This window comes from Typopeltis vanoorti, chromosome 2 (assembly GCF_054136105.1).
Source record: "Typopeltis vanoorti isolate ZY-2024b chromosome 2, IOZ_Tvanoo_1.0, whole genome shotgun sequence".
NCBI lineage: Eukaryota > Metazoa > Arthropoda > Arachnida > Uropygi > Thelyphonidae > Typopeltis > Typopeltis vanoorti.
The window spans coordinates 165,312,692-165,330,390 of record NC_143550.1 but is presented as its reverse complement, the minus strand read 5'-3'; the positions used below and the strand labels follow the sequence as shown (position 1 = coordinate 165,330,390).

Below are 17,699 nucleotides of genomic sequence, written 5' to 3'. Positions count from 1 at the left end.
GTCTGGAGTGAACTTCTACTCTCTTTGGTTGCAGTTCATCGGGTGGTAGTATAGGCATATTATACACATTCTTACACTCGGTTGCCTCACTGATATCTGCATATCCACTCAACAGCTTATCTCCCCCCTCCCCAAAAAAATGCTCTACTTTTCCTGATTCTGCACATCCACTTTCACTTCATTCAACAGTCTCCAGTCTCCGAACACCAAATCCATTCAGATGCAAACCATCCTTCTTGTTGAAAGTTTATTTTTCACTTGGTTAGACTATAATAAATTTAGTTTAATCCTTTATCCAACTGTGAGCAAACAAAATATCTTGCATCTGAAAATATCTTCAGGACTGGGGTAAGGTAGTACAACACCGGGAAACTCGTAGCAAAGGTGGACCAAGCTAACATCACTCCTATCTCAGTATCTCCCATAATGCAAAACACATCTCCTTGTGGATATGTATAATGTTATGCATTAAGGGAAGGGCCATTACCCAGACTAGTTTCAACCTTTATTGAGGTTTCTTCAGTGGGAGCCAGGCCCAGAAGTGGAGATACCAGGCAGAAGCAATGGCGAGGTCATCTTTACATACAGGAGTTGCCAAAAGGTGTGCCATCTTTTTATTAAATTACTCTGGATTTAGAGAAAGATGTTGAAAGTTTATTTTTCAGTGGGAGCCAGGCCCAGAAGTGGAGAAGTAATTTAATAAAAAGGTGGCACACCTTTTGGCAACTCCTATAGGTAAAGATGACCTTGCCATTGCTTCTGCCTGGTATCTCCACTTCTAGGCCTGGCTCCCACTGAAGAGACCTCAATAAAGGTCGAAACTAGTCTGGGTAGTGGCCCTTCCCTTAATGCATAACATTATACATTATATCTGCAAGGAGATGTGTTTTGCATTATGGGAGATACTGAGATAGGAGTGATGTTAGCTTGGTCCATCTTTGCTACGAGTTGCGCGGTGTTGTACTACCTTACCCCAGTCCCGAAGATATTTTCAGGTGCAAACTTTGTTTGCTCACACTTGGATAAAGGATTAAACTAAATTTATTATACATCCTTCTTGTATAAGTTCTTTTGCTCATCAAACTCACTCGGCAAATTCCACACCACTCCTCCTGCATAACCTATGCATCAAGCCATTCACCATTACGGCCCTCCTTCTCAGCTCTACTCTGTCATACTGTGACAACAGAGTCACTATCTTAACTCTCTCACTCTTTTCTTTTGCTACTTCCAGTAATTCTTTCATGTCCTCTCTCGTGCTATACTTTTCTCTTTTTAAATCATTCATTCCAGCACTATTACAATCATTTCTTTCACTCTCCCCTTTTGTGCTTTAATAGCCTCACTAACTGTCACTAATTTTTGCATACAGAAAGCACAATTTTGTCAAACTCTTATCGATCCCACCTTTTATGATTGAATTGCTATACAACACTCGCTCCTTAATTTTATTTTCTCTCTTGGTCAAGCTCTCATTTCTCTTATCTCGCACTTCTTTCTTTCTGTTATCAGCTGACCTATTCGCCAGACAATCAGCTAAGATTTTGCAAAAATGTGCAGGAGAATTGGCAATGCCTCTGACTAGGCTCTTTAATTTAAGTCTCAGCTCTGGTAGAGTTCCAAGACAGCAGAAAGAGGACAAAATAATTCCTTTACATAAGGGGGAAGTTCTAAGACTGAAGTCACAAATTATAGGCCAATCAGTACCTCAGGCATGGTGGTAAAAGTACTAGAATAATTAGTCAAAAAGAGAATTCAAGAATGGATAGATAAAACTATGATACTGTATGAGAGTCAACATGGCTTTGTAAAGGGTCGGTCATGCCCTTAGTAATTTACAAACTTTTAATAACAGAGTAACAGCCGAGTTGAACAAAGGAAATGACTACATGATGATTTTGCAAAGCCATTTGACAGAATACCACGTGGACCTCTGCTATGCAAATTAGAACACATAGGGATGGATATGACACTGGTTAAGTGGATAAGAGGATGGACAGATATCAAAAAGTAGTATATGGAGAGGTAGAATCAAGGTGAAAACAGGTGATTATTGGTGTGCCACAAGGTGCAGTGCTGGGACCACTACTGTTTAATTTGAACATATATAAGAAATATCCTGAAAGGAAATATTCAGTTGTTTGCTGATGAGGCAAAATTAGGTAGAGTAATAGTTAATCAAGGTGACGTGGAGAGCTTGCAGGACAATTTAAATAGTCTGTCAGTATATATACAAAAGTTAATGAATGTCAGTTTAATGTCGAGAAATGTAAAGTTATGCATTTTACATAACTCTTTTATGTAAAATGCATAATTCTTAGTATTGATGGCACTGTACTCCAGGAAATAGATGAGAGTTAAAGTTTACAGGACATACTGTTAAGGTAGCCCTTAAGATTACTTGGCTATTTAAGAACACATTAACAAGTATAGATAAGGAAGGCGTTATTCCTCTTTATAAGGCCTTGATTGGCCCACATCTGGATTACTGTGCTCAAGTCTGGTCCCCTGAGTTTCTTGGGGGATGAGGAAGCAGTGGAGAGGATTCAGAGTGGCCTGTGGAATGTTCTCTATGAGGACAGATTGAAGGTATGTGTATTGCAGAAGTTGGTTGATAGGAGAAAAAGAGTGGATATGACAGAAACATTTAAGTTGCTTAACCCTTCAGAGATCGCGTGAAAATTTTTGGCATCAAGGGTCGCACACGGACTGTCATTCCACACTCATTTTTAACAAAATTGAAGGTGTTTTGAATAATAATAAATAAGCATATTGTAGAAAAAAGATTACTTATTCAAATTACAACATATTTGTAAGAGAAAACAAAATAAAAAAAATAATTAAATGTCTTAGAAATAGAACTGCATATGCTACATGTGCAATAAATGTGTAGAACTGGATTAACATTCTTTTACTTAAGTTCTACACATTCGTTGCACATGATTGTAGCATGTTCAAGACACATACATTTGTAACATCTCTTACAATAATATTTAGATGCACGGTTTTTTTTTTCTATCACAATAATAGCATCTTCCTTTTTCTGGATGTGCAACTGCAGTTTTGTTCTCAATTCTATTCTCGAGTGATCCACAAATTTCTGTGAGTCTTAGTTTTATATTTCTTGGCAAACTTTGAATTGATACCCTTTCTTGCAAATGTGCTTGGAGTAGTGAGAATCCAAGATCTTGCAGACATTTACATCGCAATATTTTTTTGTCAATGTTATTCACATGGTAAATAACTTGAGAATTAATTCCAGCAATGTTGATGCAAGAGTAAAAAACTACCATAGGCCATCTTCTTGTTGATCTAACACAATTGTATGTTGAACACAACTGATGATTATAATTTACAAGTGCTTACCAATTTTTAAAATTTTGTTGACTGCTTATTCTTATAACACTAAGGGTCGCGTGGGATCTGTGACTGCGCAAATGTCTCAGTGGGAACAGTTGTTATCACATCAACATAATATTTTACACTAACATATGTCCTGCCTATATACGAAGCTACATAAATGCACAACCGGATTTAACCAGCTGCTTTAGAAATATATGCAAAAAAGCAAATGTGCGGACTCCCAGTCCACGTGCGACCTCTGGAGGGTTAAAGGATTTTATAGGATTGATGCAGGAGAAATGTTTCAGCACTTGGCTAGAGGGACCAGAATAAGGAGTCATCCCTGGAAGTTGAATAAAGGCGTGGTTAGTAAGGATGTGATAACTAGAGTTTTTACTCGGAGAGTTGTGAATGAGTGAAATGGGTTGCTATTGTGATGCTTTGTCTGGTTCAAGGAGAGGTATGATAAATTGGGTCTCTCGTGATGAGTGTTCAGACTCCAAGGAGGTGCTTGTATAATAATAATAATATATATTAAGTTTTAAATACTTAATAATAGATTCTGGCAAGGAAGAGTTAATGAAGAGTACACTAGAAATCATTAAAGATGAGAACTGAACCAATTTTATCTGTGGGATATTTGTAAAGTGAATAATAGTAGACATTTAATAAAATCTTATTTATTTCTCTAATATTTCATCACCTGTTGCAAAGTGATGAAATAGTATGATATACATTATCAGAGAAAGACACATATTATCAGAGAAGGTATAAAAGGAAACAGTACAACAACATTAAAAAATAACATGTTGCATAGCGTGTGTTTACTAATTGAGTTTCAGTCATATAAGAGGAGATTTTATATTTATTGTATAGTGATTTCGTAATAAGAGGTGTGGTCGATGATAGCTATACGAGAAAAACAACACGCTGTTAGAGTTCAGATGAAACAATGATACTTGCATCTTGTAATGACCATCCCATTCATTACCACAGAAACTACATTCAGTATATTTTAATAATTTCAATTATCATGCTCATTTGTCATATGTATGCCTGCACACACTCACTCACCTGCATTCCTAGATCTAGTTATCCTGATATACCATGGCAACAGACTTATGATTGTTACTCTCCCACTCTTCTTTTCACTTCTAGTAAATTCCTCTGTATCCTCTCTCATTCTGTACTTGAGAAACAACCTCTCATTTTTCCTCTCTGAATTCAAATAACATTACTGACTGAATCTTTGCAGTCAGTAATGTTATTACTGGATGATGTGTTTGCAGCAGGAAAACATAATTTTGTCATGGTCTCATTATACACCTCTTATCATGAAATCACCATACAAAATCCTCTCCTTACTGTCCCAATAAAATGAAAATAAAAATAAAATCCTCTTACCCTTTTCCATTTTTGCTGAGTTTTCCCTTTGTAGCTGATAGACTTTTCTTTTTCATTTTAGATTGTTTTCTACGACTTTTTTTTGATTTCTCCAGAAGATTTCTTTTTTTATTTTTAAGTGCAGAATCAACCTAAGAAATGATGAAATTTAAAATATTAACTAGAGTGTAAAGAATTTGCATTAATAATAAAAATGAAAATAATATAGTCATAGGGATAGAATGGACATATAGTATTTTCAGAGAGAACAGAATGGGAGAAGTGTTTTGCTAATAATAATAGAAGAATTTAAGTCAAAAGGAATAGGAGTTCAGTAGGAAGACAGATGCAGAAGGTTATCTAATGTGAAAGAAGTAGTATCAGACTGTGTATCCAGAGTAAGCAGGCTAAACCAGGTAGGGGTTGCAGAACAAGAAGAAATTGTGGAGGGCATATAAAGAGAAAGACATCATCAACGAGCTCTCATAAATAGTGCAAAGCAAAAGCTGATTATGAAAGGAGGCTAGCTGAGTATGCTAAAGAAAATCCCCCAAAGATCTTTTAAATTAGGATAAGTAAAGGAAGAAAACAGCTGTGGGAGTTTAACTTTAACAGGTACCAAAAGCAGAGAGAGAGATAACATAAGAAATCAAAATAGTTGACTGAGTGATCAGTTTGAAAGTTGGTACCATCTAGATGGAGATATTGCAGTACTTGATGTGACATTATCCAACATGAAAATAGAGGCAGATGAATTGGGGATATCTTGGATATTGCAGAACCTTAATGCAAATAAGGTGTGATTAGATGGGATATCAACATATGTATCAAGAGAATGTACTCTGCTGACCATCATCGTCAAATTTCTGACATGTATTCTCAAGAGGTGTACAGAATATGATAGTACTACATGAAAAATTTACATCGTTACTAACTTCCTACCTACAAATTTTTTCCACATTAATCTGTTACTTACCTGTCAAGACTCCAACATTGTCAGATTTTATATTTCTATCTTCTAAGGCACTTTTAATATCAATCCATCTATATCTTGGTCTTCCTCTGGGCCTTTTTCCTGCCAACCTGGCAGAGAACACTATTTTTGCTCTGCTGACCAAGCTGTTTAATTTAAGTCTCAGATCTGGGAAGAAACCAGGTAGTGGAAAAATTAACAAAGTAGTTCTGCTGCAAAAAGGAAGCTTCAAGACAAAGGTGGCAAAATTACAACCAATCAATTAAGTATCTTGGTGTTAAGATACTTAATTGCGCATGGAAGAAGTTGGTAAAGGTAGAATTTAAGAATGGGTGTACAGGAAAATTATATTCTATGGGAGACATGGTTTTGTAAAGGGAAGGTCTTGCATTAGTAATTTGCTCACTTTTTATAATAAAGTGGCAGTTGAATTTGATAAAGGAAATAGCTATATTTCCTTTATTCTGGACTTTGCTAAGATTTTCAACACATTACTACATGGAAATCTGTTACACACATTGAGGCAAATGGGATATGAAGCTGGTGATATATGAATAAGTGTTTATGATGGACAGATGTCAAAGGATAGTATACAGGCTAAAAATGAATCCAGGAGAAGAAGGGTGACTTGTGTTGTAGTGCAGGGTTCTGATCTCATTTAGTAGCTATTTAATTTGTTTAATTTGATATAGGAAATGATTTACGGGGAAATATCCAGTTGTTTGCTGATGAATCAAAACTGGGAAGAGCAATAATTAATGAAGATGATATAGAGATCCTGTAGGATGACAGAAATAGGCTGACATTATGGGCAAAAGGTAATGGCTACTATTTTGATGTGACAAAGTGTAAGATTATGCACTTTGGAGAGAACAGATACAAGCTGCATACTACACTGATGGAACTAGACTCCAGGAAATTGATGAGGCAAGGAATTCAGACATGATTGTGAAACAGTAAGTTAATGTTTACAGGCCATATTGTAATGGTGGCCAAAACAGCTTATCAGGTTACTTGGATGTTAAAGAACATAAAAGCAGGAATTAAATGCTCCTTATGAGGACATACTGATGGTCTATAATTACAAAAACTAGTTGATAGGCAGAATAGGATTTTTAATGGCACCTGTGGCATAGTAATGATTATTACACATATAAATAATCAGCATAATCACTAGGTGAAACTAGAAAAAAAAAAAAATGTTAATCTTATTTACAGAAATGAGTCACATGCCAGAGTGCTACCCTACAAGATCAAACAAACACTTAGCTGCAGATTACTCGGAATCTTACCACCAAATCAACAAACTGAATTCTCTACTCAAAAGTGATCAGCTGGGATGATGACAACAAAAAAGCTGAAGACCCATTTTGGAAGAATCCCACATTTCTAGCCTGTTAAAAATCTCCAAAGAAGAAGTCACACTCAGACCCATAGTTGACTACATAGACACTCTCACCTATTGCCTCATCAAATTCCTAGTGCATGTTTTAAGCTCCCATACAGGGCACACACGAGCCTCTGCGAAAAATTCATTCATAATTTCTGACAAAAATAAAAAAATTTAACTCTTCAGCCTACTGGCATTATGGTCAGTTTAAACATCTATTCCTTATTTACCATTGCCTGAATGCTCTCCAACTGTCATCAGAGGAGCTTCCTAAAGATGGATGAACTGTTTGACTTTATCATGTACTCAGGCTATTTTATTTGTAGAAACCAACTCCACAAAGAGATCAAAGGAGCTGCTATGAGAAGTCCTTTATCACTTGCACTCGCCAATTTCTACTTAAAACATCTTGAAAACTCTCTACTCTCCACAATACATTCTCAGTCTGCCTTCTAGGTCTACATGAATGATGTGTTTGCAGTCAGACTCAGAAGCATCTCTACTGACTTTCATAACCAAAATCAACAGCCTATACCCATGAAGCAATTTCACCTGGGAAAAATAAAAGGATGGAAAATTAACTGTCCTGGATATCCTCTTTGCCTGTACATCATCTGTTTACCATAAACCATAAAACAACAAGGTTCAGAAATTCATAATAATTTGTTATCAACATATTTGAGCTGATAAAATATTTGATAATTTGTTATCAGATCCAATTCCAAAGCTCTCCAACAAGAACTGAGCACCATCCAAAGACTGCTTTGATGAAAGGAGTTAACAGGTGATAGGAGTTAATAGGTTAAAGACTGCTTGAGTTCTGTAAACATAAACAATCTATTCATCTCAAACACCATGCTTTTCCATAGACCATCATGCAAACACACATGGACATCTCCAAATGGTATGATTAAAAATTGTATTCATTACATTCTGATCAAAAATAACTGAAAATCCTCAATCCAAAATGTAAGAACAAACAAAAAGCAGATTTTGATTCTGATCATTAATTACTAGCTGCAAAAATTAAGTCAAAATTTAAAAATAACAAGCCAAAGACCCTAAGCAACATTATTAACATGACAAAACAGAAAGATATAACTATACAAAACAACATAATAGAAGCAGGGTTAAAGAAAATAACCTTTGACAATGTAGAAAATACATGAAAATTGGGCAGAGCGCTTATGGTAAATGCTGGAAGAAAAACACTTGAATCAAAGATGCCAAGAAATTATATTCTTGGTTTAATCCTTTATCCAAATGTAAGCAAACAAAGTTTGTGCATGAATAATGCTATGCATTATGAGAACGTTAACTACCCAGAGCAGTTTCAATACCGTATAAGTAAGCCGCCTCTAAAAATTAGGCGATCCCTCAGATCCCCCACGAGTGACTAAGAGATCGTCAAACTCAGCATTGGTTCCACTCAGTGACAGGTTCACCCTACCACTGAGAAGAGCCACTCAGGGAAAAGCACTCACCGATACAGCCCCAATAGAGGGCCTGCTGCAAAATGCCAAACCCCAGAGACTCAAAAGTCTTGAGCTAGATCTAGAAGAAACCTTAAGAGAGCAAAAGCTCATATCCCAGGGAAAGTAACCACTTCTGCACAAAAGTGCATCAGTGGGAGCCAGATCTAGAGGTGATACCAAGGTTGAAGTAATGCAGATGTCATATTTCCATATATGATTAGCCAAAAAGTGTCACACCTTATTACTAAAATACTCTGAATTAGAGACAGATGTTGGAAGTTTTTTCCCCTCCAAGCAAAACTCCTTCAAAATCTTAAATCCCCCCCCCCCCTTTGGTTATACTATAAATTAAAGATGCAAAGAAATTATATTCTTGGTTTAATCCTTTATCCAAGTGTAAACAGGTACAAACTTTGTTCGCTTACATAATAGTGAGTACCTCCCACGATGAGTCTCTGACTCCATGGAGGTCAAATGTTAATAATAATAATAAAAGATTAAATTAAAGACACCAAGAATATAATTTCTTGGTGTCTTTAATTTATAATATTACCAAGTGGAAAAACTTCTCGCAAGAAAAACACTTGGTAATGAGTGGATAAACACGGACATTTTGGAAACTTTAGAAGAAAAAAGAGCTGCAAAAAATACTTTGAACAGAGAAATAAAAAATGAAAATAAGCAACATTATAAAAGAATGAAAAAAAATAGACAGAATGTGCAGATCTGCTAAAAATGCCTTAGAAGAAAAAGGAAAAAATGTGTCAAGAAGTCAATATAAAAAATGATAGCAAGACCGTATATAAAATTATTATTATTATCACATGACACCTCCAGGGAGTCCAAAGACTCATCGAGGGAGGACACCTACTCTACATCTCTCTGTCTTAACCACTCACAATCAACTAACCGCAACTACATCAACAGCATCTACCACCTGCCGCCACCACTACTAGTATTCCCGTAGACAATCACAAATATCCATGCTCACAGTGGGATTCGAACCAGCAGCCTTTTGACTGGAGAGAGCAGATATGCTAACAGCTTGGCCAACCAGGCCAGCAGTTATAGTTTTCATTTTCTGTTTTGTAAAATTATCTTCAGAAAAAGATAATTGTAGTGATTTTATAGTATATTTTGAATATTTCAAAGAAAAATATTCCCTTGTGTAATTGATGCATATTATTGCTAATACCCGTATTTTTAACACTAAGTAACAGTTCACTTATGATAAGGTTTTCCCTATAAAAAGTTCATTTGAATAAATTTGATAATCAGGCACTTTTGTAGTATCACTTGAGACATTCAAAGCAGTGTGATATCATGTTTTGAAGAAAATAAATAAATAAAATAATAGTAATAATAATAAAATAGAGAATAAAAGTATTCATTTTACTGTTCACTTTTCTCCAATGTTTATTAACATGGGAACATATTGAATTGAGAATCCCAGGATATAAGGGGACAAGGACTTCTCAACTGAAAGTGCATCAGCTGGTCTCATGTGGTAGCACAGTTTTTCATTCTGCAAAATAGGCCATGTGTTCTCTGGTCAATTTGCCTGTTTTGCAGAATGAAAAAATCCACAGCATTTAGGTCAGATGAGTGAGGAGAAGATGTAATTTGCCTACCTGCACCAACCTGTTTTTTTCTTTCAGGAAACCTTTCATCAAGATATCCTCGGGTGTCATGTGTAGTAGAGTTCTATCGTGCATGAACCACACATTTCTCCACAACACCAAGGGAACATCATAGGGTATATCACAGAAAATGTTTTCTACCAAGTTTTGAAAGAAGTCATGATACTAGGATCCTTTAATTCTGTTTGGTAAAACATACCCATCCCTATTAATCTGTCTTCAAAGATACCTATCCATACTTTGTTAGAGAATTTCTTGACTTAATAACTGTATGTGGATTTGATTGGCTCACACGTGACTGTTGTGCTAATTAAAAATACCATCTCAAGTGAATATCACCTCATCTGCATTAACCTGCTGAAAATGGTAATGGATAAAGTCAATTTTCATGTTGGACCCTCCATACAAATGTTTGGGATCACCTCTTCACTGCAATTCTACATGGGCTAGTGTGTGAATTACCATGTCACTGGACATGGTACTTTCATGTTTCTTTATATAAAAATTTCTTATAAAAGAATTAACAAAAACACTCCAAAACAAAAGATAAAAACAATATTGAAATTCAATTCAAGAGATTAAAAAAAAAATTGGAAAGAATATTACCAAAATACTTTTGCAGAGGGAAGAAGACTGGAAAAACACAAAGAGACAGAAAGAGAAAAAAGCACCATTAACAATAAAAGAAGAAATTTTGAATGCAATAAATCAAATGAACTTATCTAAGTCACCTGGTTATGATGAACTTCCTACAAAACTGTGGAAATATGGTAGCATAGCAGCCATCAATTTCCTGCTTGAACTTTTTAACCAAATACTATATACTTGTGAAATTCCAGATGTCTAGAATACAGGCATCATAATACCAATAAACAAAGGTGTGAAAATTATAGGCTCATAACATTGCTCAGTCATATCTATAAATTTTCACATGCATTATTATTGCACCTTCAATGGAGTCAGCAGACTCATTGTGTGAGGTTCATTCAACTGACAACATATTTATCATACTGAATCTTAAAATCATTAACGCTCCTTTGCATTAACAACACATTCTGGTAATGCATTATATCCACTGACAAGGCTCCAATTAAAAAATCTACTCCTCACACTCCTCTTCACCACACTCTTACATAACTTCCAGGGATGGCCTCTGGTTTTTTACCCTTTCACCTTCTGCTCTTTTTATAATTTTATCTGGATTAATATGATAAATTTCTCTCACTAACTTAGATGTCTCTAACATATCACCACTTTTATTCCTATTCACCAAGCTCTGCAATCCATATTTCTTCAACCTCTCTCTCTCTCTCTCTCTCTCTCTCCATAGCCAGCATTCCAAAGTCCTGATATTGTCTTAGTCACTTGTCTCTGGACCTTCTCCAATGTTTTCACATCACACTGAAGACCAGGTGAATAATTTTGAGCACAATAGTCCAAGTGTGATCTGACCAGTGTTTTATACAGTAGCACAACTACTTCCTTATCCCTATATGTTAGAGTACTTCTCATCATGGCAACACTATGATCTGCATTCTTTGCAACGCTAGCAATATGCCCTCTAAACTTCAGTCTGCTGTCAACCATCACTTTTAAATCTCTAATCTCATCCACTTCCAGCAGTACGGCATCATCAATATAGTACACAGCCTTATATTTCTGCACTCCAAAATGCAACACCTTGCACCTATTAATATTAAAACTAAAACCCTACTCCTTTGTCCAAGTCAAAAGTCTAAACAAATCTTCCTGAAAGGAATTAACATCAGAAGTACTACTTATAATTCTCGCCAACTTTGCATCATCATCATCAGCAAAAAATTGACGATCCCTAGTCAGTCCACATTATTTTTTTTTTATTATTATTACTACTGATATATCATTTACAAATAAGTTAAAAAGAAAGGGCCTCAGAACAGAACCCTGGGGCACATCACTGGTTACCCACCTTTTTTGAAACACTGCTCCATCATACACAACTGCTGGTACAATTTAGAGAGCTAAACTCTGATCCATCTAACCAATAAAATATATATTCCCATCCTCTGCAGCTTGTACACCAACTTATCACATGGGACTCTATCAACCGCTTTTGCAAAGTCCAAGAATATCACTGTATATGATTCCCCTTAACTAACACATTCGTTACTCTATCATAAAATGCAAGTAAATTGCTAAATAGGACATATCCTTTACAAATTCATACTGACCATCATAGAGAATGCTATGTCCATCAACTGAATCCTGTATTCTATTCCTAACCAATCTCTCCAACATCTTGACTACAACTGTAGTTATATAGACTGGTCTATAATTTTCAAAACATTTGTCCTAGAACCATGCTTTTAGAGTGGTATTATTTCACGTTCTTTCCACTCCTTTGGAACACTATCTACTGCAAGACTTTCATTAAATAACCAGGTCAAGGGCACAGCTAACTGTTGGGCACATTCCTTAAGAATACGTGGTGATATGCCATCCATTCTCAAAGCCTTATTAACATCTAACCCAATCAACATCTGAAGGAGTCATGACAAGGGGCCATCCCTGGAAATTACAAAAGGAAACTGTGAGAAAGAGGGTGAGGAGTGGTTTCTTTGCATGGAGGGTGGTTGAACAATGGAATGCATTGCCTGATGCATTGAGTGATGAGGGTGAGAACGGTCAATGCGTTTAAGGAGTGGTATGATAGACTTTGTGTTTCCTAGGAGAGACCTCCCTCAATGAGTCTTGATAGACTTGTGTTTCTTAGAAAGGACCTCCCACAATGAGTCTTTTGACTCCATGGGGGCCTGAATAATAATAATAATATTTGCCTCCCTTCTATATATTGCAATGCATCATTTACACCAGTATGATATACACTGATAAAATGCCTGCTCAATAATTCCACTATATTCTTTGCAGCTGTTATTCTTGCTGCTATGGCTATCCATCAGTGTTTACCTTCCATAATCATTCTTTCTTTTGCTTGCCATATAGCAGAAAAATTCCCTTGAGTTAACCTTGGCCTGACCAGTCGATCTCCTTTCACACTACATCTTTTCTTGCTTTATCATGCTTGTCATCTTCCTAGCCTGCATTTTATTCTCTTCATGGATCTGATCACCACAAACTATCTTGTACCTCCTCCATAGTATTTTCTTTTCCAACAGAGCTTTCTTGATTTCAACATTCATCCATTTCACTCCTACTCTATTTTATTATTATTATTATTATTACGTGACACCTCCAGGGAGTCCAAAGACTCATCGAGGGAGGGGACCTACTCTACAAGTCCAAGTCTCTGTCTCCCAACTACAGCATCACTAGCATTTCCACAGACAATCACAAACATCCATGCACATGGCAGGATTTGAACCCACAGCCTTTTGGCTGGAGAATGGATATGCTAACCACTCGGCCAACCAGGCTGACTTGCTTAACACTTGGTATGCAGTTAAACATTGCTTGTGTCAGTTATTGCCTTGTGAATTTCCATGCACTGTTAACATCTTTTCTCATCTGGAGCATCAGTACATTGTGTAGATGAACTGAGACTAACTGACTACTTAGCTTCTTATAATCACCCACTTTATACTTCCACATATATTTCCATTATACTTCCAATATGTGCACGAATTTGGTTGCTGGGTTTTCATGGTGACAAGGATATGTTAGAAAGGGTCCAGAAAAGATTTACAATGGTGGTCAGTAGTCTTTGGAATGTGGAGTACGAGGACAGATTGTCAGAATGTAAACTGCTAGGACTCATGAATGGGAGGAAGGGGGGGAGGGATATAAATGAGACATATGTTAGCTAGTCAGGGGTTGTGATCAGTTGACATGAAAGAGATTTTTCATAGAATGGGAGAGGAGAGAGAACAAGAGGCAGAGGCATGGCTAGGAAGGGGCGGTCCACCCCGGGCAGCACTTTGAACCTTTTTGAACTTTTGCAATTAATGCTAAAATACAGTCTCGAGAACTCATTTCCAAATATTGTAATACTACTACAAAATTTCCTCACAATTGCTGTTCACAAACAATCACAAACATCCATGCACACGGCAGGATTTGAACCCACAGCCTTTTGGCTGGAGAATGGATATGCTAGTGTTACTACTTAACTACTAGTAACTAGTGTTACTAGTTGTGAGAGAAGTTTTTCTAAATAAAATAGATTAAGAATTACCTACATTATTATGAAATAGACTTCGGCAATGTCATCAACGATTTTGCTAATAGAAAAGCAAGAAAAATAACATTTTAGACTGTTGAAATTAAAGTTTTACTTGAAAAATAAACATAGTGTTTTAATTTATTTCCCTATATGCTGTTTTGACTTTTTGTAGTATTTTTTGTGTGTATTAAGAGGGGCGGAAAACTCAGGGATCGCCCCGGGTGGCAAAAGCTCTACCTACACCACTGACAAGAGGCCATCACTGGAAACTGTATAAAGGGAGTGTGAGCAGATTGAGGAGAAAATTCTTTGCATGGAGAGTGGCTGGTGAGTGAAGTGCATTGCCTGAATGTGTTGTGAATATAGACATATTGAATCATTTTAAGGCATAGTTAGTAAGGCATAGAGAGAATGAATCAGATCGAGAGGGGAGTGACGTGGAAGAGCAGGAGAGTAAGACAGGAGAGATTGACTAGGTGGATATGAATGGGAAAGTGAGTAGTATGAGTATAGAAAATGAGAGAATGGGTGTGCAAGAGGAGCAGAGAAATGGGGAGGCTCAGGGTGGACAGGGGTACACGGCGTGAGAAAGGTGGATGCTCCAAGAGGAGGTGAGAGCATGTGTGTAGGCAGGAAAGGAATGGGATGACCAGGGATCAAGAGGAAACAGCTGGAATTGAAAAGAGTTTTAAAATGAAGAAGCAGAAAGGGAAATGGCCCCAGTCAAGAATGGAGAGACCACATCAAGTTAGTGGTATCAGTGGAACTAGCTGTAGATCCAGAAATGAGCTCTTGTGTTTGTATACAAATGCTAGAAGTATAAGAAACAAGGCAGATGAAATGGTTGCACTAATTGCATCTGTTCACCCAAAGATTGTCGGAATAAGCGAGACATGGTTGGAAGAAGATGACATCATGACAGGAATAGAGATGGAAGGGTATGATGTGTTTTGTGAGGATAGAAGGGGTAAAAAGGGAGGGGGAGTGCTATTGATGATAGAGAAAGAGTTCTGTCCATACAAGGTAGAGATGCAAGAGGGAAATGGGGCCAGTGGTTTTGAGGCAGTATGGTGTGAGATAGAGGTGAATGGAATCAAATACTTGGTGGGATGTTGTTATAGACCGAGTAATATGGATGGTGGTGATAGTGAAATGTATAGTCAAATTAGCCAAGCAAATAAAAAAAGGGTGATCATTATGGGTGATTTTAATTATGGCAATATAGATTGGAATGATGAGATAACAAAGAAAATGAGTTTCTTGAGTTTTTGAGGGATAACTACCTCAGACAGTATGTAATAGAGGGCACATGAGGATTAAGGGTCTTGGATTTGGTCATCTCATCAGAGGACGTAATTATAAATGAGGTGTCAAATCATCCACCAATTGGTGGTTATGATCATAAGGTTGCCAGCAGTGTGAGGACCTCTGTGATAAAAGGGTATATGTGGAATTACAAGGGGGGGGGGGATTATGAAGAGCTCAGGAGACAGCTTGCAGATGTAGCATGGAATGAGGAGTTAGCTGGAAAAGAGATCAATGCAGCTTGGGGAATTTTCAAAAACTATCTAGTAGTTGCAATGTCTAAATGTATTCCAAGGTGAGAAGGTTAAATAAGGTAGGTGTGAGATGGATGAATAAAGAGATTAAGCATGCGATACAGAGAAAAAGGGCATTGTGAAGGCAGCATAAGAGAAGTGGAAATAACCAATTTCATGAGGTCTACAAAGACGAGGCAAGGAGGGTGACTTGATTGGTGAGAGTAGCTAAAGAGAGGTATGAACAGCAGTTAGCAAATGAAGCCAAAAAGAATCGTAGGGAGTTCTTTCGATATGTAGCCAGCAAAAGAAAGAATGATTATGGAAGGATGACATTGATTGGAGAAAATGGTATAAAGACAGCTGTTGCAGAATGTGTGGTGAAGATACTTAATGAGCAGTTCATAAAGATCTTTCAATCTTGTGAATGTGACTTCATGGAGAGATTGAGAGCAGTGGATGATGGGGAGGAGAGACTGACTGTAAGTGAGCAAAAGGTGTTTGGGGAGTTGAGTAAACCAGATGTAAATAAGGCTGTGGGACTTGATAATATATCACCACATATTCTGAAGGAATGTGCCAGGGAGTTGACACCTGCCTTGACATATTTTTTTAATACGAGTCTTGCACTTGGTCAAGTTCCAAAGGAGTGGAAGGAGGGCAAGATTGTGCCACTTCATAAAGGAGGTGATCAAACTCAAGCATCAAACTATGGGCCTATCTGAGTGTCAGGTGTTGTGGTTAAGTTGTTGGAGAAGCTTGTGAGAACTAGGATCCAGAGTTGGTTTGACAACAATGGTATTATCTTTGATGGACAGCATGGATTTGCTAAAGGGAGGTCATGTTTTAGTAATCTACTTACTTATTACAATAAAGTGACTGCTTCCTTGGACAGAGGAGAAGGATACACAGTAATATACTTGGATTTCGCAAAGGCTTTTGATAGAGTACCTCATGATAAGTTGACAGTCAAACTAGAGCAGATGGGGTTGGATATTAGATTAGTGCATTGGATTGGAGACTGGCTATCTGATAGGTATCAACAAGTTGTGTATGGGGGTGCGATATCCAGGAACAGGAATGTCACTAGTGGAGTGCCTCAGGGGTCTGTTTTAGGGCCATTACTGTTTAACTTATATATTAATGATATTGGAGAAGATTTGGATGGAGATATTCAGTTGTTTGCAGATGATGCAAAGTTAGGACAAACCATAAAGAGTTGTGAAGATGTTGTGGCCTTACAAGAAGACTTGAATAAATTGAGTGATTGGGCATGGAAATGGGGATGTGAGTTCAATGTTGCATAATGTAAGGTTTTAAAATTTGGAAAACAAAGATGGGATGCAGAATTTATGCTTGGTGAGAATATATTGTTGGAGGTAGAGGAAATAAGAGATCTGGGGATGATAGTGGATAAGGATCTAAAATTTAGGGGACATATCACCAAAATTGTGAAGACAACACAAAGGCTTCTAGGAATGATGCGGAGGACACTGATGTGTAGAAGTAGAGAGATTCTTGTTCAGTTGTGTAGGGCTTTGATTAGGCCACACATGGACTATTGTGCCCAGATTTGGTCACCGGATTTTCAGAAGGATAAAGAGATGTTGGAAAGGGTCCAAAGGTGACTGATTAAGGTAGTTTCTGACCTTTGGAATGTTGAGTATGAGCAAAGATTGAGAAGATGTAACTTGCATGGGTCTGGTGGACAGGAGTAAGAGGGGAGATATGATAGACACCTACAAGTTGGCAAGGGATTGTTATAGGATCAATGGTGGAGAAGTTCTACAGAGAATAGT

At 37.1% G+C, this 17,699-nt stretch overlaps 1 protein-coding gene across 1 annotated transcript in view; it reads right to left on the bottom strand.

Moving 5' to 3' along the window:
* gudu (Armadillo repeat-containing protein gudu) overlaps window positions 1-17,699 on the bottom strand; it is a 319,933-nt gene that overhangs the window by 288,712 nt on the left and 13,522 nt on the right. The window contains exon 2 of the mRNA XM_090413819.1: window positions 4,747-4,877. Coding sequence (XP_090269945.1) covers window positions 4,747-4,877 — 131 coding nt within the window. The remainder of the gene's footprint in view (window positions 1-4,746; window positions 4,878-17,699) is intronic.